Source organism: Mastigoproctus giganteus, chromosome 7, assembly GCF_048544385.1.
Source record: "Mastigoproctus giganteus isolate SK-2022 chromosome 7, ASM4854438v1, whole genome shotgun sequence".
Lineage (NCBI taxonomy): Eukaryota > Metazoa > Arthropoda > Arachnida > Uropygi > Thelyphonidae > Mastigoproctus > Mastigoproctus giganteus.
The window spans coordinates 154,406,433-154,432,257 of record NC_143581.1 but is presented as its reverse complement, the minus strand read 5'-3'; the positions used below and the strand labels follow the sequence as shown (position 1 = coordinate 154,432,257).

Here is a 25,825-nt window from a genome sequence, read left to right as displayed (position 1 = left end):
GGTGCAAAGAGGGCTGAGGCTTATGCTGCACTAGCCAAAAAAAAAATTCAAAAAATTCCAGCTCAGGACCCTGGGTGTGCCAAGCCCATACTCACCAGATGTGAGCCCCTGGGATCTGATCTGGAGATGAAGAATGCAGTACCATTCCTCCAACATCAGAGAAAGGGACACTTATGGTGGAGCTGGAATAATGATCAATGGCCACACCCCTCCATGTTTTGGTAGGGGTACTACTATAACCTGTTCTCAGTACCTCTGTGCAATTACTCCACAGAGGTACCAAGAACAGATCCTTGAACCCCATGTGCACAGAGGCGGATCAAGCCAAGTGGGGGCCCCAAGCGGTAAAAATTTCGGGGCCCCCCTTTCCGAATTATGATTGTTTTTCTTACAAAAAAATCTCATTATGAAAAATAGCGGCCTGTCAGGGCAATTTGCTTTTAAACAAAAAAAAAATTACAAACCTCAAATTTTTATTTTATATGTAGCCCTCTTTCCGCATATCATAAATCGTATTTAAATCAAATTATTATTTTGGGAGGGATCGATTTTTTTGTGTAATTAAAAAAAATATATATTTACTTAATTTGGGCCTATTTACACATAGCATAAATAGGCCCAATTAAGTAAATTTCATCCCCTGATGTCCAGTTAAAAGTTAGAATCTCACCAAAATTCAAATAAATTCCCTTCAAAAGCTTAAATAATACCGCATTATAGGAGGGTTGATTGTATACAAAAAAACAATTTTCCTCGAATCCTAATGAAGACATTTTAAGACCTCTGGCCCCTTAGTATTCTGGGCCCTACGCGGCCGCTTAATCCGCCTCTGCATGTGCAACTTTTTAGGGGGGTGCAGATGTCTCAGATTTCCTTTTTATGCACGACAACACCACTGCACATAAAGCTCAAGTGGTGGAGAAATACCTTGAAACTGAAGATATCTAATGACCGCCATGGCCAGCACGATCACCAGACTTAAATCCAATCAAACAAGCGTGGGACGCCTTTGAGCATCACATTGCATGCCAACATCCAACTCTTTGGTCACTTGGAGAGCTAGTGCTAGTGGAACAATGGAATTACAGAATCTTATAGACACCCTTATATCAAGTATGGTTCACTGTCAGGCCTATTTAGCTGTTGGAAGGGATCATAAGCAGTACTGATATAATGTGACCATATTTTCAAGCATCTTGCATCAACTGCTGTAATGAGACTTTTTTGGTAACTCTTATACAACCCCTATAAATGTCCCTTATATCTGTCCAAAGTTTCTCACTGTCTCCTGATTTTATTGTTATTCTATGGTACACCTCCAACCAAATTTTCCCTGCTTTGTTGCAAGCTGCACAAGTTACACCATGTTTTCTACATATTCTGTTAATTTTATCAAGCAGTGTACTACGACAGCACGGCAGTCTAGTCAAGATATTACATCACCTTCTAACAGTCATTTGTAAAGATCTGGTCTGGATTCCCATAAAGACTGGAAGAATTTCTCAAATTCTTTTCATTAGAAGCTGTAGTTAGCTGATCTCAGGCAGAGGAAGTAAAGTTCCTATGAGTTATTCTGGATTTTTCATCCTGCAAAGCATGCAAATCATCCCGTAATATACTTTCGGTTGAGTAAGACTAAGTGCAACTAGGTTAATACTGTTATTGGCTAATCTTTAGAATATGATCTCACTTCCATTGTTACAGAGGCATGGCATGACCCACAGGGTTAGCCCCTTCCACCGGTAGCTTTCATAGGCTACTATAAGCCCTCCCCCCTCCCTTGCTGCTGGATTTAAATCAGAAACTAGTTTTGTGATTTTAATCCAATGGCAAGGGGAGACACAATAAAGCAGTAAACTATGCACAAGGCCAGACCTTCCATTCAGTGTCAAGAAAGTAACAGATAGGAGGGGCTAAGCCTGTCCATCACTGTTTCACGCATCCATCAGAAGGGGGGGGGGCTCATGTTCTAAAGATTAACCCTGGTTTAATAGTGAATTTATAATTTTATAACAGTCAGTAAAACTTAATACTATTAAATGTTTTTTTTCCTTAAAACACCTCTTTTTAATATATACATTTTTCAACTTTTCCCATCTAGAATTCGCCCAGAACGCCACGTAAAATGCCTACAGTAACTTGTTACATTTGTGGTCGCCAGTTTAGTGGAACCGCAATTCCTGTTCATGAATCACAGTGCCTACAAAAATGGAAGCAAGACAATAATAAATTGCCAGAACCTCTTCAGAGACCTGCACCTCAAAAGCCAAACTTAATACTGAAAGGTAAGGTACATTTAATAAGAGTAACATTCTAGGAGAGCACTTATTACAAAAATTCACTTATACAGTGAATTTTTCTCACATATAAAAAAAAAAAAAGCAGACAAGCATAAGTATCATTTATGTGCTTACACAACACCAACCTATGTGCGTAGTGATTGAAATTAAAAATGGCCAGATTATAAGAACAGTGGTTTGGAATCGTGTTGTAGACATGCTGAATGCCATTTGTGTGGTAAAAAAAATCTTTAAAAATAAATAAAAGTGGCAGCGGGCGCAAGAGGCCACAGTATATAATTCTGAAGAGCTTTTAGCTACCTTAATAAATTTTAAACGAATACTCTGCATCAAAGACAAAATACTAACCAAGCTATAGTAGAGAGTTTTCTATAAAAGTGCCCAGGTCTTTCAGGAATTATTCCGCTGCACATTTACAATTCCACCCTTTCCCATCAACAAACTTGATCTAAGAAATGCACTGCTCATAGAGTAGTAACATACAGAGTGGACACTCACAGGCAATAATGTTAATTCCGGTTACACGTTAAATAAAACACAGAAAGTGGAGCCACCAGCTTGAGAATATAGAAACTGGGCAGAACATTCAGAAGATGTTTTCTGGAGAATTTCTACAGTTTTGTAATTGCGGCAGGCAATATATAGATTCATATATTGTCATACCTCTGGAACGAAAGTTGGTTATTCTGAACAAATTTAATGTCCTGATTATGAAAATATCAAACCTTTTTGGCTCTGTCACGTCCACATCAAAAAATATACACATTTTTTAAATTCCTTGTTTTTATACAATATAAGCATGCATGGTTGTAATTATTACACACAATAAATGTTACTTAGACATGTTTCCCACTCAATGATTTCCTTTTATACTCCAGATTGCTTTCCCATTTAAGGAACCAACAGTAATCTCCCATCATGGCAGAGTTACAGCAACCTTGGTATCATTTTTCCATTGCAGATACATCCTAGTGGAAGCACTCTCCTTGTTCATCACTGACATCTGCTAAGTTTTCAGGAAAGAAATCCATATGGGAATGAAGGAAATGTATTTTCAATGACATTCAGCACCCCATGTTCTTGTAACATTTCAGAAATGTTTGTCACCAGTTGCTCATAGTTCTCTTCTTTTCTCTTTCTGAGGAATCTGTGTACCACAGCCTTGAAAGATCTCCATGCAGCCAGTTCAACATCATTCAGGTTTCTTTGAAATTCTTCATCTTTTAGGAGCTTTCTTATTTGAGGACCTATGAAAATTCCTTCCTTCAGCTTTGCACAAGATAAATTTGGAAACATTTTCAGTAAATGTGCGAATCCTCCTTTCTTTATCCAGTGCCTTAGTGAAATTCTTAATCAATCCAAGTTTGATGTGTAAAGGGGGGAGAAAAACCTTTTGTGGATCAACCAATGGAACATACTTTACATTGCTTTTGCCAGGAATATATTCATCTCTCTTGTCCCAGTGTTGTACATCATAGTGTTTGGCTGTTGCACGACTATCCCACAAACACAGGAAACAACAGTATTTAGTGAAACCACCTTGCAACCCAACAAGCAGTCCAATCACTTTGATATCACCACAAATATTCCAACCATAGTCATTGTAATGTATAGCAACAAGAATCTGGGACATACTATCGTAAGTTTCTTTCAGGCCAACAGCATGAACAAGAGGAATTGATGGTAAAGTTTTTCCATTATGAAGCAATACTGCTTTCAAACTTAGCTTTGACACATCAATGAATAAACACCATTCAGAAGTATTGTGATCAATGTTCAGTTCTTGCATAAGACACACATGTTGTTTTCCATTTCAAAATATCTTGAAAACTCTTCATTTCACTTAGGGTATATTGTAATGTTTGTAACTTTTGTGAGTAAGATCCACTGTTGTAGTCTGCATCAGAGTATTCAGCCTTCTCTTTGGGTAAGCCCAAGTCTCTGATCAAGTTCCTTAATTCTTCTTGTTCAATGTAGTGTGGGGCCTTTTCTTTTTCTGGCTCGTAGACCAAATCATGTGAAGTACATGGTTCTGCGACATCTGGTAAAACGATTTCTTCTGTACCTTCATCACTACTTCCAGTATCCCACAGGTACTGGCAGTTCTTTACCGTGTGGCACTGGCCTAATTGCTGATGGAATATTTGGATATTTGATGCAGTGCTTACTCTTTTTGGAAATACCTTTTATTTTTTGTCGTACAGAAACAGCAGTCGTCGAAATGATTCTTGGGCTCATGCCACACCATAGGTACAGCAAAAGATAATTCTCTCAGCTTGCCATATAACCACAGCCTTAAGTTCGTTGTATAATTAATACAACAGATATGTGGAGCCCAATTTTTTTCTTGGTCACTGATCTTGCAGCCGACGTACAATGAATATGCAACTTTTGTGACATTATATATTTTCTTCCTGAGTTTTTACGGTTAAGTGTCCACAAACAAAGCAGAAATTGTATGGGTGATTGATCAAGTTCTGTGCTTTGTCTTCCTCCATTTTCATAATGCATTAACCTAAAAACAGTAAAAGCAATTGGTAAATTTGAATGGAAGGTGAATTCTTGTAGCGTAGTTTATCATACACTATATATTGAACAGTTGAGTGGTGTAATAAATTTAATAAAAATACTGACTTGTCTGGAAAAGTGCATCAAAATATACTATGTTGCAAGAACAGTAATGATGTACTAGCTTAACTTTTAGCCCAATAAACAAAACCAACCAAAAGTTAAGTTTAAAAATTGTATTTCAAACAGTAACAATATCTTTGTACAGAATCCAGTTATCTATCTATATCTTAAAACTGAGACATGATAGGAAATTTTTATGATTAATTTTAAATTCTATACATAAAAAAAAAGCTATAAAAGATGAAAGAATAGCAAAATATAAACATATGTAGAACTATCGGCAAATTTAATCTTGTGGCTACAGTAGCTATGTGGTAATGCTAAACAAAGCTGTTTTCTCCTTCCGCATTTCAAATCCCTCCATTTTCAGCCTTTTTTTTCCTACTCCCCCAACACCTTTTTTTAATCCCTTCTTATACTTTAAATTCATTTCTCTCAAGTATATGTATGGTAATTTCTTTGTCTTTACATATATATAAATTTTTATTAAATTATAATTTACATATATATAATATTTTCATAAGTAATATTTTTAAATACATCCAGGTGGTTCTCGACTTTACAAGTTAATTCGTTCCTAGCGTGCGCTCATAAAGCGAGAATTTATTTCCCATAGACATAATGTTAAAATAGGGGTTACGTTATCAACAACGAAAACGTAGCCTGTAAAATCAAGCAAATTATAATAATAGAGAAATTATTTATGACTTACAAATGTTAAAGAATGTTTATTCATCATCATCGACTAAATGCACACTCATTATTGGCTCGGCACTCATTGGTTTGTTGCACAAGGAGTCGTCTTCTTCAGAAATGCTTCAAGAGGTGTTTATTTCCAAGATAATCTTCTCTTTTCTTTATAAATTTCAATAGCATGCATAGGCATTTTTTAACAGAATGCACAAATTGCAACTAACATGATTTGCATGGAGTAACAAGTTTACGAAGCTTAAAAAAAAAAAAAAAAAGGAATGAAGAGAAGATTCTGAAAACTTATTTTTTATACGATTGAAGATTTCAGTAAAAGTGAAACACATTTTACCATAATAACATAAAAATCCCACACAATTCCAGCTATCGGTATTTGCACAAATGCAATAATGTCAAGTTTACTACCCGTTTATAATTGCTTGCAGTAATAGAAAAGCCCAATAAACCGGAAATGCAAACTGTTTTTATTGTTTTATGGTCGTGACTTCCAGAAATGTGCTTTAGAAAAATATCACAAAGCCTTTCAAAATTGGTTCTTATAACATATGATAACGATGAAAGTGTAGTGCATTTAATGATTTGAATTGATAACTAATACAATTTACACTATAAAAACAACCTTTTAGGGAGTTATATAGCAAATATTTGAACTTCCGAGGTCGTGGAATGAATTACCAAAAAACAATGTGTTATTGGGTTCATGTTATATTTTCGCGATACGATGGTAACGGATTAATATCGTAAAGCGGGGTGCACTACACCGTATTGTATTGTATAGCTATGCGTGTGGTTTGAAATGTGGTATTTATGAATGTTTAACATTCATTTTTTGAAATTAATGTTCATATTTTCGATTTTGTTGATACTTGGGAAATAAAAAATAAAAAAAACTCGTAAACCCAGGAACTTGTAAAGCAAAAACTGCCTGTATTTTGAATGGTTTTTATAATATAATGACCAGACATCAGTTAAAATACAGCCTAGAAGCAAATTAAGATGACAGTCCTGTGTGCCAGTTGCAATAAACATTAATAATTTTGTGTAATAAGTGGACTCGTTGCAGAACTATACCTAGATAAAACAGAGAATATTTACTTTAATCAATTTATACCAGAAATCTCATATTACGGTAGATATCTAGACGATGTGCTTATTATAACCAATCAGATCACTATAAATTTGGTTTTACAAGAATTAAATAACATTCATATCAGACTGAATTACACTTTGGAAACAGAAGGATAGATGAAATTTTAGTATTTATAGAAAGCCTACAAACATGGGTATGTTATTACATTACAAGAGCTATCACCCAAAGTTTATAAAAAATCAGTCACATTAAACCAGTTTTAAATGCTTTTAAATAATCCACTATACAGAGTGGATTACAGGCTGAGATGAATGAACCAACAAAGAGATTCCTTAATAGAGGCTATCCAATCACCTCTATTAATAAAATTAACTAATTGCCCAAGAAAAGATAAAAAAAAAAAAAAAAAAAACTACCAGAAAACAAATATGGACAAAAAGCATTTTACTACAGTTCCATATATAGAATATTGGTATAATAAACTGAATGACTTGTGTAAAGGCACAGATATGAGAATAATAGCTAAACCTATAAATAAATGACATACATTATTAAGAAAACATTTAACTAATTCTTCCTTGCAACAACCACATGACTTTGTTTATAGCATTTCTTGCAAAGAATGCGATTTGTCTTACATAGGTTCTATGCAGGGTGGGGGGTTAAAATTTCATGTTAAACAACACGAGGCTTCAGTTCGAGCGTCAAGAGCAAACTCTTTGGAATTGGCATTTCATGCTGTAAATGAAGGTCACGCGTTTCTCTTTAATGAAGCAAAAATAATTAATATTCAACATAATTAAGTAAACTACTTATTGCAGAAATGCTTGAAATAAAATTATGTAAAAATTCTATCAAAGTTCGTAGACCTTTTTTTAATAATCGGCCGATTGGTCCTATGACCACATGCCCAATGAGAATTAATTTTTTTAAATAAAAATACAGACGCAGCAGCGCATTTTTTAGTTTCTTTCCATCCTGTAAACATGTATGATCAAAAAGTTCTCATCCAACTTAAAGGAGGAAGAAAATGTCTTAACGTATTTGTTAATTGTTTTTTTATACTATTTGAAATTTTGACATGATGTTTTCCTATGCCGATAGTTGCGTTGAAGTTGATGGTTTTGGGGTCGGGATGGGGTCTCGATGGTGATCCCAGACTATTAATTTGCATCCGTGCTGATGGCATGAAAATACATTAAGATGAAGTTTATCAATTTTTTATAATTTATTTACTTCACATGATGGACTAGGAGAGTAGGATAGGAAGCCTGCCTATAAAGAAATCAAGGTAATCCCTGTATAATTAATATACACACTACTGAGTTTAGGAAGGTAAAAAAAATGGTTTCAGTACAGTGAGACAGATGCACTGCTTTCACTGTACTGAAACCTTCTATTATCACCTACCTGAACTCAGTAGTGTATATAAAATTCTGTATTTATTAATGTTTATTGCAACTGGCACACATGATTGTTCATCTTAATATCCTTCTATATGGAATTTTAGCCAATGTCTGTCCATTATATTTTAAAATATTACTTATTTGACTTTAACTCCATAAATCTACATCTAGTCACTTCGAATAATCTCAACTCTTGTTTTAGGCTTCCATTTAATGAACCAAACTCGTTTTGATTTTCGGTTTTAATTTTTATTTAATTCTTTTCCTTTATTTATTAATTTAGGCCTGGCATCCTATGAAATTAACACTGCATCATTTAGCTGCTAACCAGAGCCACTAATAATTATTATTTATTTTTTTTTTTTTTGTATACTTAACAAAAAAATCTGGGATCAATGAAAAATTAGGAAGACAATTCTCTGTGACTAAATTTTGACTCTTTTTTGGTGAACTAGTTATTTTCTTTAACATTTCTCTAACTCAAATAAATAATGATCTAAATGAAATAATGCTAAATAATTTAGCATTATTTCATTTAGATCATTATTTATTTGAGTTAGCATTACAACAAAAAAAAAGACAAACAATCACACTTTATAATTCAAATTATTTTAATTTATGAAGTGTCATATATTAAAAGAATTTGAGCAACTTCACAAATTTCATATTATGAGAAACATTTGAATTGCTTCTCAGCAAGTAGCTTGAAGAAGAAAAAAAAAAAAGTCAAAACTAGGGATTATAATATAAAAAAATAGATTAATATGTGTAGGAATGGCATATTTATAAAACAGTACATATTGGAAGGAAAAAGTGAACTCCAACCAATCATATCATTACATCTACAAATTTAAATTATTTAATCCTACAATAAATTATTACTTCAATTAATATCAATACACTATTCATATTAATTTATTGTAATAAGTTATGAATTAGTTATTCGTAGGGTTTTGTTTTTATATTCCATTAAATATTTTTTGGTTTTATCAATTATGATAAATTACCTTAAATGTTCTTTCCGAAATCGGTACAATCGCACTCAGGATTTATTACACAAGGAACACTTTTCTCTGTGCATGACGTCAGCAAACAACTACACAAATAATTATAATAATAATAACAAAAAATGCAATGTAAAACGAACTTGCTACGCTCAACGAACATTAAGCTATTCTAAACAGAGTAACAAAATTTAACCCCAGGGGCTCAAATCTGGTGAGTATGGGCTTGGCACACCCAGGGTCCTCAGCTGGATATCATCATTCTTCTCTTTCTTGGTGATTGCCTTCTACCTACCTACCTCCCTCCCCCCCCCTCTCAAGGTAACTCAGGATTTTTTTTTTTTTTTTTTGGCTGGTGCAGCATAAGCCTCAGGCTTCCTTGCACCACGTAGCTAATACTAATAACTTTATTAGCATTGAGCATGCACGTTAGTACAGTAATCCTTGAACTGATGGCACTGAGAGTAATTGAGCAAGTAACAACTGAACTACTCTGTGGCACTGATTATGTACGCAGTCGGTACCACAAATTATGTGGGTGAAAGGCATACGACATGAGAGGGAGTAAACGGCAACTGACGAATGATTTTCAACAGTCTACAGAATTTCTGTCCATTGTAGTGGCCTTATTTTGTTCTTGGGAATGCCAGTGGCCAGACAGTCTGAAACACTCCTTTACTCAACGTTGTTGTCAACCGCTATGAAGCGCCTACTGTGGAAACTAGTTTACCATTCGTCCTACTTGCTTGTCGATCGAGCAAGCGTTTATCCTACGTCACGCACCCTTGATAGACAGGGGCGTATAATATGTAAAACTGTAAACAGTAAGAAATCCATTTTGATCAAGTAATTGAGAATGCTTTAAATTTTAGCTCATTTACAACGAATTATTTCCAAAGTTCACCTATGCCTAAATGTACTGGCTCACAACGAAAGGTGTTTTTTTCGGAAAATTATAAATGTACCGTTTCTAATTCCACATTTTTGAATGAATTATATACCCTCCCCCGAGGCATGCAACCAGCACAACACTCCTGCAATGTTTCAATGCTAAAAAAAAAATAAAAAAAGGAGTGATTACAAATATCGGTACCTGTAGTTAGTAGTACTCCCCACCCGACTTTTCTTCATTTTGTACAGTAAATTTAAAAAAAGAATTCTCAAATCTAAGAAAATATAAAAAAAACACCAAATTGGGGTCAGTAACGAAAGGCTTCATTTTTTTCATAGTTGCAAGCTCTTCATGCTTATATTCATGTAAGCAATTCACACAATCGGCAAAAAAAAAAAAAAAAGAGTAACTAGTAATCGAATTCAACTTGGTAAAAGCTGAACGTACATATTTTCCATATTTTCCATTGCACTAAAGTTGAATTCCCTTAATGTACAATATTCCTGAATGTGTATAATTTTTTACAAATAAAATATTTTTACTTTTTTTAATACATGTATTTCGCATATTATTTATTTATATTTTAAAGTCGATATTCAAGTAAAATAAAGCAGAAATTACTACTTCTGTATATTATAAAAGTGCAGAAAAGCAAAGCTGAATTCATTTGAACAAATAACCGTTCGTTTGAAATAATTTTCAGCGATTTTAATTAGAAATTTTGGTACACCGAAATGATTCATGCCCCCGCTCTTTGAATTTCTTTGTAACGGGATTTTACTGTATATTGATAAATGTAATATAAGCATGCTGAGAATGTCTGTGAGAAATCGCTAAAAAAATTTATAATTAAATCAAAGACTGTCAAAAACGAGTCTTCTGTTTCTCATCTGTTTTATTCAGTTATCTTTCCTTCCCCAAACAAAAATGAACTCTACCAACTCTTAAACAGAAGATTGACAAATGAGTTATTTCTTACCTGCAGAACATCTAATTAGAAATTTGCTTGGCGTGACGCAAAGCTGGATAGCGGAAATGTTTTTTCAAATAGAAAATGCAGAACTTGTTTTCTTACTAAACAAAAGGTTTAACAGAATTTAATAATTTTAACATAATATTTATATGTATATCGTTTATAATACACTGTTGTGTAGGCGTGTACCTACATAACAGCAAACCATTACACTGACTTCAACGTATCCCAAATAACATAAATCAAAATTGCGCTTTGGACAATAAATTACGCGCCCTCTATTATAATGTGCAAGATAATTTTTTATATCATATTTGTGATGAGTTACATCCAAAGTATTTATCTGTACCCTTTACGTGTGGTACAGTTGGTATAATCCATACCCGGTTGAAAAAGAGTTGAGTTCGAATCTAGTCCGTAACGTATTGGACTTTTTCACAAGGTGGCTGAATTAGTCGCTCTCAGGCCAGAGTAGCATAGCGAGAATAGCTCTCTCCCCCTCTCTCTCTCTCAAGCACAAAACCCGTACATTTACAAACAGTATATTGTCTTTAATTGCCGTGTTATTAGCCATATGGTGCAAGGAAGCCTGAGGTTTATGCTGCACCAGCCGAAAAAAATAAAAATAAAATTCTGAATTACCCTGAGAGAGCGAGAGAGAGAGAGAACAAGTGTCAGAAGTAGAAGGGAATCAACAAGAAAGAGAAGAATGATGAAATCTAGCTCAGGACCCTGGGTGTGCCAAACCCATACTCACCAGATGTGAGCCCCTGGGGTTAATTGTGTATATACGGTGCAATACGGTCTAAGTCGCTGATGGGTCAAAATCCTACAACAGATTACTTTTAACAAAACAATGACAGCAGAAAAAACAAATAAACAAGAATAATACGTTGGCTATCACTAATAGACAGAAACTCTGGAATAAATTAGAAAACTAAATTTTTTAAAAGGTAAAATATGAATCATACAGTGTGATACACTTGCCTTTATGTAAAGAAGTTGCTAAAAAAATTGCCGTATTAGGACCACCTGAAACCTAACTCATCTGCTCCTGTCTAAAATGTCCATAAATTGCGTGTGGTCGATTTGCCTGTTTTTCTGAAGAAAAAACCCGAGTTTTCTGGGAGGTAAAAACCTTGCTGTCCACGCTTGAGACCGACTAACTCCGCCACCGAGCGAAAAAAGCCCGTAAAAGTTCCTCGCCTCATTGACGGGACGGGAGACCTTTTTCACCCGGTGTGGGGAGGACGGTGGTAATGGCAGTTTCCATTAAATAGAACTTTTTTTCAGAACTTACGGAAATAAAAATGAATAAACATTTTCATGTTAGGAACTCGCCGAGTCAAAGCTCATACACCCGCAGAAGGCCGAATCAAGGGTATATGGCGCCCCTAGGCCACATTGACTGTTCCCCTTCCATCCGATGCGAATATTTTCATTTTTTATAATATGAAAGTGGAACAATAAACACATGAGTAAGTAAAGAAAACAAGTTCAGCAAATAAATTTCTTTGAACTTATTCAGTCCCATAAACAAATATAGCAGTTGCAAATTAAGATGGTAGAGGCCGTTTGAAATACTGTTTAAAAATATGTAAAACTAATTCCTAAAATTTTTAATATTGTTCGTTTTTAACATGTTAACACATGAAATACACAAGTTTTCTTGCGGAGTTTGTTTTTGGAAGGAAGGGGACGACGTTTCTGCCCCTCGGCCTTACCTTAAAGCCGGCCCTGCACCCGCACTGTACCATGCCTGTAGTGGCATGTGTTGTTTGGTCGTTTTTTCTGTTTTACTGAACGAAAAACAGGTTTCCGAGGAGGAGAAAAAAAGCATTGTGAGATAATTAATTAATCGAAACTACTGTATTATATCATGTAGTAGCTGCTAAGTTCCTACCACTTGATATAATAGTGTAGTCTCATTTAATTAATTATCTCAATGGTGAACAATCACGTGGATCCCCCTGTTCCAATTAATTAGTAAAAAAAAAAAAAAAAAAAAAACCGTTGTCCTCGTCGAGACCAACTAGCTCGGCTACGTTGTAAAAAAAAAAAATCCCCCAAAAAACTTCATTCGCCTCTCATGGGATTCGAACAGAAGCCTTTTCTACACGCTATGGAAGGAGAGGGAACAAAAGTACTGAGTATACCGACACCTCAATAGCCCCATAGACCATGTCCATGTAGTGTCAGAATATAATGCTTTGGTGTCAAAAAATAAGTGCAAAAATATTATATAATTCGTAAACGAAGCAAAAAAAAACCGATTCTGTAAGAATAAAACAAACTGTATTGGATATTAATTTGTTAAAGTTAATAGTACAGAACGTTTGGACACAAGGAAATATTTTTACTTGTAGAACGGGAACACGTTTGAACCCATATCACTGTAGCACACTTGTACACAAAAAAAAAAAAAGAAAAGAAAAAAAAGAAAGAAAGAAATTTAAAAAACTACTACTGAAAATGTAATTAATTCTCAAGCTTAAAAAATATTCTTACACCTTTTTCAGATAAGGATATATCTCCCATTTGCCTTTGTTTAAAAATTGAAAAAATAAATGTATCTTTGAGGATCACATTTCTTAAGGTAACATTTCTTAAGGTAACATAACATTATTGTATATCAAGGCGTATAAGTCGACATCTAGTTTTTGCCTTTAAAATTCGTGCTTAGTCATATATAATTCGCCGTATAAAAGAACCCCCTCTTTTGTAGTAATCTTTCACACCTCACAGTGTTGAATTACATTAAAATCTGCATTAAGAACCTTTGCCGACTTTTCAATCTAATTATTTCTGCTCTTTCTTCCTTTTAAAAAATTATATTGTGATGTTTTATTTACACTGCACAGTAAACTGTAAAGAAAGCGGTAAAATATGCCTACAGTAAATTTCATTTCCTATAGAAACCAATTCATTTGATTGAGTCTATTATTGATGATAGACTCAATTTTACTCTTCACATAAACTACCTAATAGATAAAATCAAGAAATTTGCTATGACTATTGTTCGGATTACGAGAACTGACTGGGGGCTTGGCGCAGAGTTCTCTTAAATTACAAGTCAATATTCATACTGTGGGGGATGGAAATGAAAAGTCCTTAATTTATATACATAAATATGTCTTTACTCTTCTTTAAATTTTATTTAGAATATGTATAATAATAATGCTTTATTAAATATTCCTTATTTGTTCTGTTCCCTTATAACTATATAGACCTCTATTCCTTACACACCCACGTACACACCTGACTTTGCTTCACAGGAGAATTCCAGATTCAAGGAAACTTCTCAATTAATTATAATTCCCTTCTGAAAGGATGAGTGTTCAGGAATAACAAACTCACAAATTAATAAACAACAAAGTTTATTTACATATATATATATATATATATATATATACAACATAATATACAATTGAATAAAAATAAACATGTAATATGCATACAAGATTAAATCAAGGATACTTTGCATAAATTATTCTTATATTAACAATCAATATGCTACTTTCATCATTATACTTTATTCATTATACTTTATTTCATCATTATACTTTCATCATTATGTTTTGACCATTCTGTTACAATACACTGAAGACCAATCATAACTTTCCTAAAGTCTCTACTTGTTATTAGTCTTTCAGATGAACCAACAATTTTTCATTAATACAAACACTATATTCAATTACCTATCCTTAAAACATAATCAAAACTTCTCATAGGATTCAATTATCTGTCCTTAAAACATTCATATATAATCCTTACTACCCTACTAACATATTATAATCCTTACTACCCTACTAACATATTATAATCCTTTGAACAACAATTTAATCTATTACTCATCCTTCGTTTCTCTTGCATTTTACAATAACCCTTTTTTAATTAATTAAACTCTGTTAGTATATATATGATTTATTTCAGAGATAATTTATTACTATTATCCTTTTTCTTTCCTTTGCTTTCCAGGGTGGTTTCAAACTTCCATCTTTGGCTTACTGAGGATCTCCTTCATCTGCTTTCACCTGAATTTGCTACAGATAATTTTTTTTTTTTTTTGGAACTCTTTGCTGCACTGGGACTGGCGCTCTTTGCTGCACTGGGACTAGCGTTCTTTCTCCACCTTATTCGGGCTACTTCTATCTTTTCCTTTCGCTTGGTACCTTCCTTCTCCTCGAACTACTAATTCCGCATTTTAGCTCCCTCTCTTGAGCTACTGATTCTGCGGATTTCGCTCCCTTTCTCTCCACCTTATTAAAACTTATCACAAGGAAAACTCATAGGGCATCTCACACTAACTCCTTCTACACTCCACTTTATTAAAACTTATCACAAGGAAAAACTCATAGGGTGCTACCCTCGTTTTTCAGCTCCACCTATTAAGAACTCTTTCAAGAAGAAAACTTCCCAGGGCGCAACCCTTCTCCCTTCCCACCATGACCAAACACTCCACTATTAACTGACACATATTTCCTACCACAACAGAACCCTCAACTGTCCATGTTGCTAACTCATTTTACTTATATCGACGAAAATCTCGACTGCTGTGTCCGCTGACTATTTCATTTTCCCTAGCACCAACAAAAACTCAACTTTGAATCCCACTAACCCATTTTCATAAAACACCCACAAGAATCTCAACTTTGGGTTCAGTCTCATTTCCCAAGCACCGACACGAATCTCAACTTTGTCTCCCTCCTAACTCATTTCCGTAAACACCCACATAACTCAACTCGGGGATCTGTCTCTGTCTACCCCTGTTCACTCACTTTTTGTTCATCTCCTTTTCTGTACCGCCTACATATGTCAAAAAGCGCCCTAGTTTTCTGTTTAACCAATCTTACTCATTTTATCAACTTTCTCTCTCTTCTTATTTGCCCATTTTATTTTCTCAAGCTGATTCCTTATTGCTCGATCTAACTTCTTATTTTAAGAAATTTGTAAACTTTCTCAGGCTGTCAGTACCTTTGAAGTCAGCCGCTTATAGTTATACTGTAGCAGACTAATTTCCCACGATCTAAAAACTTGCCATCACCGACAGCCAGAGCCAGACTTAAATCTAATTCCCAGCATTTGTTCCGTTTTTACTATCCAAGTGTCACCGATTAAAGAAATGTCCCGACAGCACATGGTCCACCGCGCTATTGTTTACCAGAGTTGACACCTTCTACTAATAGCCGTTGCGACTGGTTTCTATTGTTCTGGTTTGCCTGTGTGAGCTGAGAGTCGAATTTACCTAGGTTGCTAATAGCTTTTCACTTACCGCTCCCCTTGTATAGACGTTGTCTAATTTAATCCCTTGGCTTGTAAGGTTCGCTCCCCCATATTGTCATATTATAAGTTTTACTTTAAATAAAGATATTGCTCAAAACATCAAAGGCAGATATTGTTGGGATATCAGAGACTTGGTGTCACACAGATATAAGAAATGCAGAACTGGAATTTGGGGAGTACAACGTCTACAGAAAAGATAGACTGGATAGGAAGGGAGGAGGGGTTATGCTATTAGTTAAGAAATACATAAAATCCAAGGAAGTGAAGCCAGTGGACATCGCTGGACAGTGCAGTGTTGAGTCAGTTTGGTGTGACATAAGCATTGGGAGATCAAAATTGAGAGTAGGAGTGTGCTATAGGCCTAATGACTCTGATGAGTATAATAAGAAACTGTACAGGGAAATAGAGTGGGCCAGTAAATCAGAGAGTCTTATAATGGGAGATTTTAATTTCCCAAATATTGACTGGAATTTGTGGGCTGGTCACTCACACACTAGCAAGGCTTTTGTGGATTTATTGGATGATTGTTTTCTACATCAGCATGTTCGGGAGGCAACTAGAGGGAGGAATACTCTTGATTTGATTATCAGCAGTGATTCTTCATGCATTAAGAATCTGCAGATAAATGAACCACTAGGTGGCAGTGATCACAGTGTGCTGAAGTGGGATTTACTCAAAGAGGTAACTACCATTAGGGGTAAAGGGAAGGGTTATTGCTTTCGTAAAGGTGACTACGATGGACTGAGACAGTATTTAAATTCTATACAGTGGGACCAACTAATGATGTTACCAACAGTAAATACAAAATGGGAAGCATTCAAAGAACTTATCTTGGAAGCTACTAGACTTTACATACCAACTAAGAAATATTGTTCACGGTTTAGGCCTAAATGGATGTCAGATGAACTGATGAGGCATATGGCAGAGAAGAAACATGCATGGGATACTTACAAATTAACACATGACACAGAAGCCTATAATAGATACAAGTTGATCTGTAACCAAGTTACAAAGGAGGTTAGGCAGGCGAAGGCAGATTACGAGAAATCTTTGGCAAGGGATGCAAAGAAAAACAGCAAAGAGTTCTTTACTTATGTAAACTCTAGAAGGAAGGGGATGAATCAGATTGGTCCACTTGATATCGATGGGTCAACTGTTGATGATCCTGCTCAGGTAGCTAACAAACTGAATGAATATTTTGCATCGACATTCACACATGAGGAGTTATTTATCGAGGGGAATGCCAGAGGTGTATTCAACTCTAGCAGTAAGCTAGAGAATCTTGTAATAACTGAGAGTAAAGTGGAGGAGAAATTGTTGAAGATAAACACAAGAAAGGCACCTGGGGTGGATGGGATCTATCCAGTTATATTAAAGGAGGCAGCAAAGGAAGTAAGCAAACCCTTAGCCATAATTATGAGAGCTTCCTTGGATTCAGGGGAGGTACCCATAGACTGGAGATGTGCAAATGTGACCCCAATTCACAAAGGAGGATCAAAAGCTGACACAATCAATTATAGACCTGTGAGTTTAACTTCTGTTCCAGGAAAATTAATGGAGGCACTAGTTAAAGAAGCACTGCAGGATCATTTAGACAAGACTTCAGTTATAGCTCGGACACAGCATGGTTTTGTTAAGGGGAAGTCTTGCCTGACCAATTTGATTGGATACTATGATGCAGTCACAAAGGAACTGGATGCAGGGAATAACTTTGATATTATATACTTGGATCTTAGAAAGGCTTTTGATACTGTTGCACATGGAAGACTGCTGCACAAATTGGAGCAGTGTAACATTGGAGGCAAATTGCTGCTGTGGGTAAAGGGGTGGCTGAGGGGGAGAAGACAGAGAGTGGTAATCAATGGACACTGCTCGTCGTGGACTAATGTTATTAGTGGAGTCCCTCAGGGCTCAGTGTTGGGTCCATTGTTGTTTTCTGTATTCATAAATGATATTGATGATGGTATATCAAGCTTAATGTCGAAGTTTGCAGACGATACAAAGGTAGGCAGGGTTGTCAAGGACACTACTGACACTATGCTGCTGCAACAGGATCTGGAAAGGTTGAGCAGATGGGCTGAGAGGTGGCAAATGAAGTTTAACATTGACAAATGTAAAGTACTACACATGGGAAACAGCAACCCCAGAGCAACGTATCAACTCTGTGGTATTACACTGACAGTGGTAGAGAATGAAAGGGACCTGGGGGTGGTTGTGCAGGCAGATATGAAGTTCTCTGAGCAGTGCAGACGGGCTGCAAGAGTAGCTCATGGTGTATTGTCAATGATATATAAGAATTTTTCTAGCAGGGATAAGGAGGTGATTATTCCCTTGTATAAGGCAATGGTCAGGCCACACCTAGAGTACTGTATACAGGCCTGGAGGCCTCATTTCAAGAAGGATGTAGAGCTGCTGGAACGAGTACAGAGAAGGGCAACAAGATTAGTGAATGGAACAAAGGGGTGCTCTTACGAAGAAAGGCTTAAGATTTGCAAATTACAGTGTCTGGAGACTAGGCACCAGCGATTTGATCTGATAGAGGTGTATAAAGCATTGAATGGTTTGAGCATGCTCAATGCTGATGGGATTCTTCCTCTCGCTAAGAATAATCACCTGAGAGGGCATAAATTCAAATTGAGGAAAGACAGATGTAGGATAGACGTGCGGAAATTTGCCTTTAGCCAGCGAGTGGTTGGTTGGTGGAACAGACTTCCATCCCTTGTCGTGGAAGTTGATAGCCTAAATAAGTTTAAGGCTCAGCTGGACAGGTATTTTGAACGAACAGAGGGGTGAAGTGGGAGTGGTTTTTTTTTTTTTTTTTTTTTTTTGGCTGATGCTGCATAAGCTTGCTTTCTTGCATCAAATGCCTCTACTAATGCTAATGCTAATGCTAATGCTAATGCTAATGCTAATGCTAAATAAATCTCACTCCTTCACAAAATATTATATTTGTAAGATTTTACATCTTACAATACCTATTGCGACATGTGCCGCTCCGGTTTGGTATGATAGAATCAAGAAAAACTGAAATCAAAACTACTCTCCTTGCAAAGATCCGTGATTTTTACAATGCTGTAACCCCAGGGGCCCACATCTGGTGAGTATGGGCTTGGCACACCCAGGGTCCTGAGCTGGATGTCATCATTCTTCTCTTTCTTGGTGATTCTCTCTCTCTCTCTCTCTCTCTCTCTCTCTCTCTCTCTCTCTTGCACCCTATAGCTAATAACAACAATAATAATAATGTCCTTTCAGACACCAAAGTTGAAAAAACCGGATTTGGTCTGATTTAATAAAAATTTGGCAAGATCGTTGGGATACAACCCCTACATATAAATTTACACCAGATGTCTCCTTTACTGCCAACAAGAAAAATTCTCTATTGTTCTCTCCAAACCTCTACACATCATTTATCATAACCGGACATGGCTCTTTTAACTCCAAACTCTTTCAGTTCAGAATAAGCAGTACCGATCCTTGAATTTCTCTCTCCAACTGGAAGACTGGAAGCACCTGCTCTGTCACTGCCCTTTTTATGCTGACCTATTGAAATCCCTACAAGACCGTATAAACACCTTCTCACTTTCCAACGAAAAACATCTAAAAAAAAAAAAAACTATTATTTTTAGGCCACCCGAATAATTAAATTCATCCGCTATGCTGTGTCTTATGTCTGTTAATTACGTGTGTTCTATGGTCGATTTGTCTGTTTTGCTGGACGAAAAACCCCAGTTTCTGGGGGGGGGGGGACCTTGCTATCTACGCCCGAGACCGATTAACTCAGCCACGGAGTGATAAAAGCCCATTAAAGTTCCTGGCGTCATCGACGGGATTCGAACCCGAGCCTTTTCCATCCGATGTAGAGAGGACGGTGACGATACCACTGTGCTACCCACGCAGACATCGAAAAACATCTAGTAGAATCTGCCTCACACCTTGGAATCCTATAACAATTTGCTTCTGATTTATTTGCTAGAAGAAAACTTCTGTTGACCAATCACACTTCAGCTTCACCTTCACTTCCTATGGTTCCTCCAGCACCTTCAATAATGTCGTCAGCCTCAACAGTGAGTGGTGTCTTGCAAAGTTAAAATATTGTCACCTTGAATAACGCTTAGAAGATCATCTTTTTGAAGATCCACCTCATATTCATCAATTAGTGTTTTTTCTCTTTTTTTACTTTTAACCCCCTCAGGCATGAGCAACCCGAGGATTGCTGGCACCCACTGGCATTGCACTTCCTCTAGTGGGTGCGGGATTTGTCCAGTCTTAGACAATTCACTTTTGTTTTTTTTTTTCTTCTTTTTTATTGATTTGTTTATTTATTTCTTTAGCCGGTACTCGAGTCTGGGCAACTATGGGTATGATTTTATTTTAATTTAAATTTTTTTCTTACTTTTATTTATAATTTTTCTTTATCTTATTTTATTTTACTTCACCTTCATTTTATTTATTTATATATTTATTTATTTTATTATTTTTTAACTTTGTATCTGTATATTTTTTTATCTTATTTTATTTTATTTTACTTTTTTATTATTGTTTTATTTATATAATTTTACTTTGATTTTTTTAAAAAATAACATTTTATTTATTTTTTAATTAATTTTTTATATTTTTTATTATTATTATTTTATTTATTTTTTCTCTATGCTGGTAACCAAAGTTTGGGTAGTTATGGGTACGGGATTTGCTAGCACCCACTGGTATAGCACTACCTCTGGTGGGTGCCGGACTTCGCCCTCTTCAGGATAGACAAAGATTCTAATGGTCTATCTCCACTTGGCGAGAGACATATCTAGTTGTGGCCCACCTCCTCGTGGTGTAGACGGGCACCGGGCACGCTTTCTAGGAGATCGCCTGCCCGGTGGCAAAAGAGGTCAGAAATAACTAAACAACACATAATAAATCCAAACATAACACTACACGTTTCTGGCCATTCTACAGAGTTTTGTATCATTACAGAGTAGCATAGCGAAGATGAACTAATGTTCCTGGAGCCACTGTACAAAAGATACTATACATGTCTACATGTATATATATACACTAGTGTTCAAAGAAAGTGCATCACCCCTTAAAATTGTAATTATCGTCCGAATAATGCAAGTATATGGCAATATTTCTTATAGATTGCATCAGATAAGATTGACACGCTTAGCTGATGACGTAATATTGCATCAGCTGTTACTTTCAGCTATATAAGCACGCTCTACAAGAGTTGCAGTCATTCCTTGCTTATGTTAGGATGGCAAGTTACGCGCAGTTGACGCTACGAAGAAAGAGTTCTATTGTTGCTTTAAGTGAGGAAGGATGTTCTTGCCGTCATATTGCTTATAGTGTCTTGTAGTCAGTCGACAGTGAATAGATTTCTTTCCAAACTCAAGAATACTGGTTCTGCTGATAAGCAAAAAAGAACCGGACGCAAACGAGTCTCTACGCCAAAACAGGACCGCGTTTTGAAGCGCTTATGCCTTAAAAATCGCAAAGCTTCTTCGTCTGAGCTGAAAAGAGAATGGGAAGAACATACAGGAGTGGTAGTAAGTGCAGTAACAGTCAGAAGACGCCTCTTCAAAAATGGACTTGTAGCCCGTCGTCCTAAGAAGAAGCCCCTCCTCACACAAAAAATGAAAAAGGCTCGATTAATTTGGTGTAAAGAGTATGTCAAATGGACTCCCGAGCCCTGGAAGTCAGTTATTTTCTCGGATGAGAAGAAATCCAACCTGCATGGCTCTGATGGGAAACAAACGATTCGCCGTAGACGCGGTGAAGAATACTATCCAGCCTGTATGGTGTCTACAGTGAAATTCCCTACAAGCCAAATGATATGGAGGTGCATTTTGTATCGCGGAGTAGGTCACCTGCAGTTTATAAAAGTTTTCGTAAATCCCGATGGATTCCTGGCTATATTGGAAGGCAAATTGCTGCCAACCATTACAGACCATTTCAACCTGCAAGTAATTGCATCTTTCAGGATGACTCTGCTCCTTGTCATTGGGCGAAAAGTATAAGTAGGTACTTCTGTAGTTACTTTAGTTTTATTTCTGCATTAGAGGTTCTACAGCAATGTGTTTACATTTGTTACAGGTGAAAAAATGGTTGGAAAAACGGTCCATTAGAACTGTTAGCTGACCAGGAAACAGCCCGGACCTCAATCCTATAGAGAACTGTTGGCATCATGTGGAATCTGCAGTTGCCAGAAAGAAACCAAAGACCCTTCGTGAACTTCAGGAAGGAAAGTAATAGTAGGAGTGGAAGAGGAAAAGAAACAGTGTAGAAGAATGAAAGGGACAATAACTCCTTCTACTCACACCACTCAAAAACGCATAAACTCCTCGAATAGGCAACGCTTCCCCGGTGGAGAAGGCTGTTGTTACCTATTCTTGGAAACTCCGGACATCCTAGTGCCGTTTCAGGGCTGTTTGGCCCTTCTTCGGTGGGTGGGTGGGTAAGTACCATTAGTACATTAGTAATATTAGTCTTCTCCTTAGGTGAAGCGTTACTTATTCGAAGTAGTGCAATATCATAGCAACTCGTTGTGAAGGTATTCACAATAAGAGATATAACTTAAAATGATGCTGCCTTATAAATATTCTGTTTATTCAGAAATGGCTGCGTATTAATGATGCTATTGCGCATAGTCTAAATTTGCTCGCAGCTTGAGGCTTTAGCCCTAAATGCGTCTTAGTCTAAATACATCATACACCATCAGACATCTCTCATATTGTGGAGTTATACTTCATAACTGTTTTGCCATCATTGCATCACTCGGGTACCTACCCACCCACCGAAGAAGGGCCAAATAGCCCTGAAACGGCACCAGGGGGAGCCTGATGATGTCCGGAGTTTCCAAGAATAGGCAACAACAGCTTCTCCACTGGGGAAGCGTTGCCTATTCGAGGAGTTTATGAGTTTTTGAGTGGTGTGAGTTGAAGCAGTTACTGTCCCTTTCATTCTTCTACACCGTTTCTTTTCCCCCTTCCACTCCTACTATTACTTTCCCTCTACCTTTTTGCTTTTCTAAGTGTAATAGGGACCACTGGATAGCCCAGTTATTATCCCACACAAATACAAAATAGCCCTGAAACGGCACCAGGGGGAGCCTGATGATGTCAGGAGTTTCCAAGAATTGGTGGGAAGATCATTACCACCTATTCTTGGTAAGATCATTCCAACACTCCAAGTTCCAACAGAATAGACATCTTCAGACAATTTTGTTTACGCACGATATGTGCTCCTAGCATATACCACAAACAAGGATTTGTTACAAGAAAATTTCACCAATGAAAGGGATGTGAGCTTTCTTTTTACGGTATCGTGTCTCATTTCTCCGATCTGAATTCTTTTGGCTGTGGTTTGATTTGAAGGAATGGGTTTACTATACTAACATTGTAACCCTTGCAGACTTGAAAATCAACATGGTCTGATATGCTGTGCTCCATTCTCTGTCCTTTGCTTTCAGCATGTTATGCCCACCGAAGGAGACTACACTGAACCCCTATAGTTCTCAAATTGAAAAGAAAATTTTCGTTGTTTTAGATGATTCGAAGACTCTCTTGGTAATGACTCCATGAATGGAAAATTTATGATAATACGTATGTATTTCTAATAATGTAACTTTTATTTCACATTACTTAAAATGAATTGTAACTTTCTTCCTCTTTATTTCTTCTAGAAGATGGAACTATAGATATTGATGCAATGGCAGAAGCAGCTTGGAAGAGTTATTTAAAGCAGTTGGTCCCATGCTCTCGATGTAGTCGCACCTTTTTTCCTGATCGTTTGCTTGTTCATGTGAATAACTGCAAAGCTAAACCTTTCGAAGGAAGCAAGAACACCTAGCTTCATTTGCGCATTTAATTACATTGAGAGTCTTTATTAATGTGAAAGCAAATTAATTCGCTACATTCGGGAAAAGAAAGCATAAATTATTTCTTTTTTTTAATTATTAGTGAGTGATATTTGAAGAAAGCAATGTGAGTCCACTAACAGAAGAGATGTTAATTTACACGTATACTTTAATAAAGTGAAACTATTAAAAAGTTTGTCACAAAACATTAATGCTCAGAATGACTTAATGCTATATGCTATATTAAAATATAGATCTTCATATAAAGATTTTCAGGCTATTTATATTATTATTAATAATAATAATAATCACAACAACAATAATAATAATAATAATAATGTATATTCTCAGTACTTATTAAATTATTTCTCAAATCGTTCTTGAGCTATTAGGATGAAATGACACAACTATTTAAAAATTAAATACTTTCGCTCTAGTCTAGACTTGTTTCTTTACAAAAATGCAAGTGTACAGACACCTTCAAGATATTTTAACGTTTCTAGCTAAGCTTAAAGGATAACTTTAATATAATACAAAAGGATATTATGTGGAAGCTTTAGAAGTTTTTACGATGAGAAGATACTTAACCAAGTTCGAAATTAATTTTAAATTATAATTTACAAAGTCATTTGTTTTGTTATTAAAAATTTTTAAGGTTATGTTCCAAGTTCACTGTGGAATCCTTCTTACGGGCATTGAGGAGGAAATATTTTTAGTAGCAACCTCCACCAGCAATATTATGGGATAGGATTTTCTTGTACAGTGGAATATCATCACGAACTTGGACAGGGTGAACGTTTATTTATTGGTTCCCAAAGATTATTTTTCTTTTTTTGTCCCCGCCACAATGGGGATTCCCCCATTGGCGGGACAAAAAATAAAAATTTGGGAGACTCCTTGGGGGTTCCCTCCTTCCCAAGACCTCAGGGCGAATCACTTGAATTCTATTGAAATATTTAAATTAATAATAGCTACAATAATACACCAACCGTATAACTGAACTTTATCAAAGTAGGAATAACATAGTATAAGACCGGATCAAATCAAAATGATAAAATAAAATACACTGATTGTACAAATAAAGCAATAAGATAAAATATAAAATTAATTGAGCGAATTGCTCGAGTATTACGGGCTTGTTAGACACGCTGTGTGCAACTGCCAAGGCGAATATTGCGCATAGTCGTGTCAAAGGTTAAAGATTCCGTACCCATGGAAGGTACAATAGGTCATATATGAGATTAAATGTCCGCATTGTGGGGAGTGTTATGTTGGTGAGACAAAACGCCATTTCAAAGATCGTAGGGGGGGGGGGCATATTAACGCAATAAAGTCCGCAGGTTATGGGAAATCTGCTGTGACCGAACATTTTTGGGAGGAGAACCACCAAAATTTACCTGGCGATGCCGTTATAGTCGATCGTTCTGAATTTGTAACCGTAAATGGCTCGAGAGTTTTGCACTTCTCAGTATAATACCGTTAATAGAGACAGGGGAATGCGTATTAATCCTCTCTTTGAAACCGCAGTTCTGGGACGGGATGAACGGTTCTGCCAGGCACGCTCCCGAGCTATTTCCGGTTTCAGTGCAGGTGTGGAGGATACTGCCCATGCTCCTACGGTAACACGTGCTGCGAGCCGTGAGCCTGCAATTATTTAAGTCTTACTGTTGATGAAAGAGGCAGTCGCTTCTG

General features: G+C 36.2%; 1 protein-coding gene across 2 annotated transcripts in view; it reads left to right on the top strand.

Moving 5' to 3' along the window:
- The window catches only part of LOC150083271 (zinc finger protein 474-like), a 240,254-nt gene extending 216,076 nt beyond the window's left edge, over positions 1–24,178 (top strand). For both annotated transcript variants that reach the window (XM_090377949.1, XM_090377948.1), the window contains 2 exons: positions 2,102–2,285; positions 23,960–24,178. In XM_090377949.1, the coding sequence (XP_090234075.1) occupies positions 2,102–2,285; positions 23,960–24,126 (351 nt within the window). In that variant the 3' untranslated portion in view covers positions 24,127–24,178. The remainder of the gene's footprint in view (positions 1–2,101; positions 2,286–23,959) is intronic.
- Positions 24,179–25,825: the final 1,647 nt, after the last annotated feature.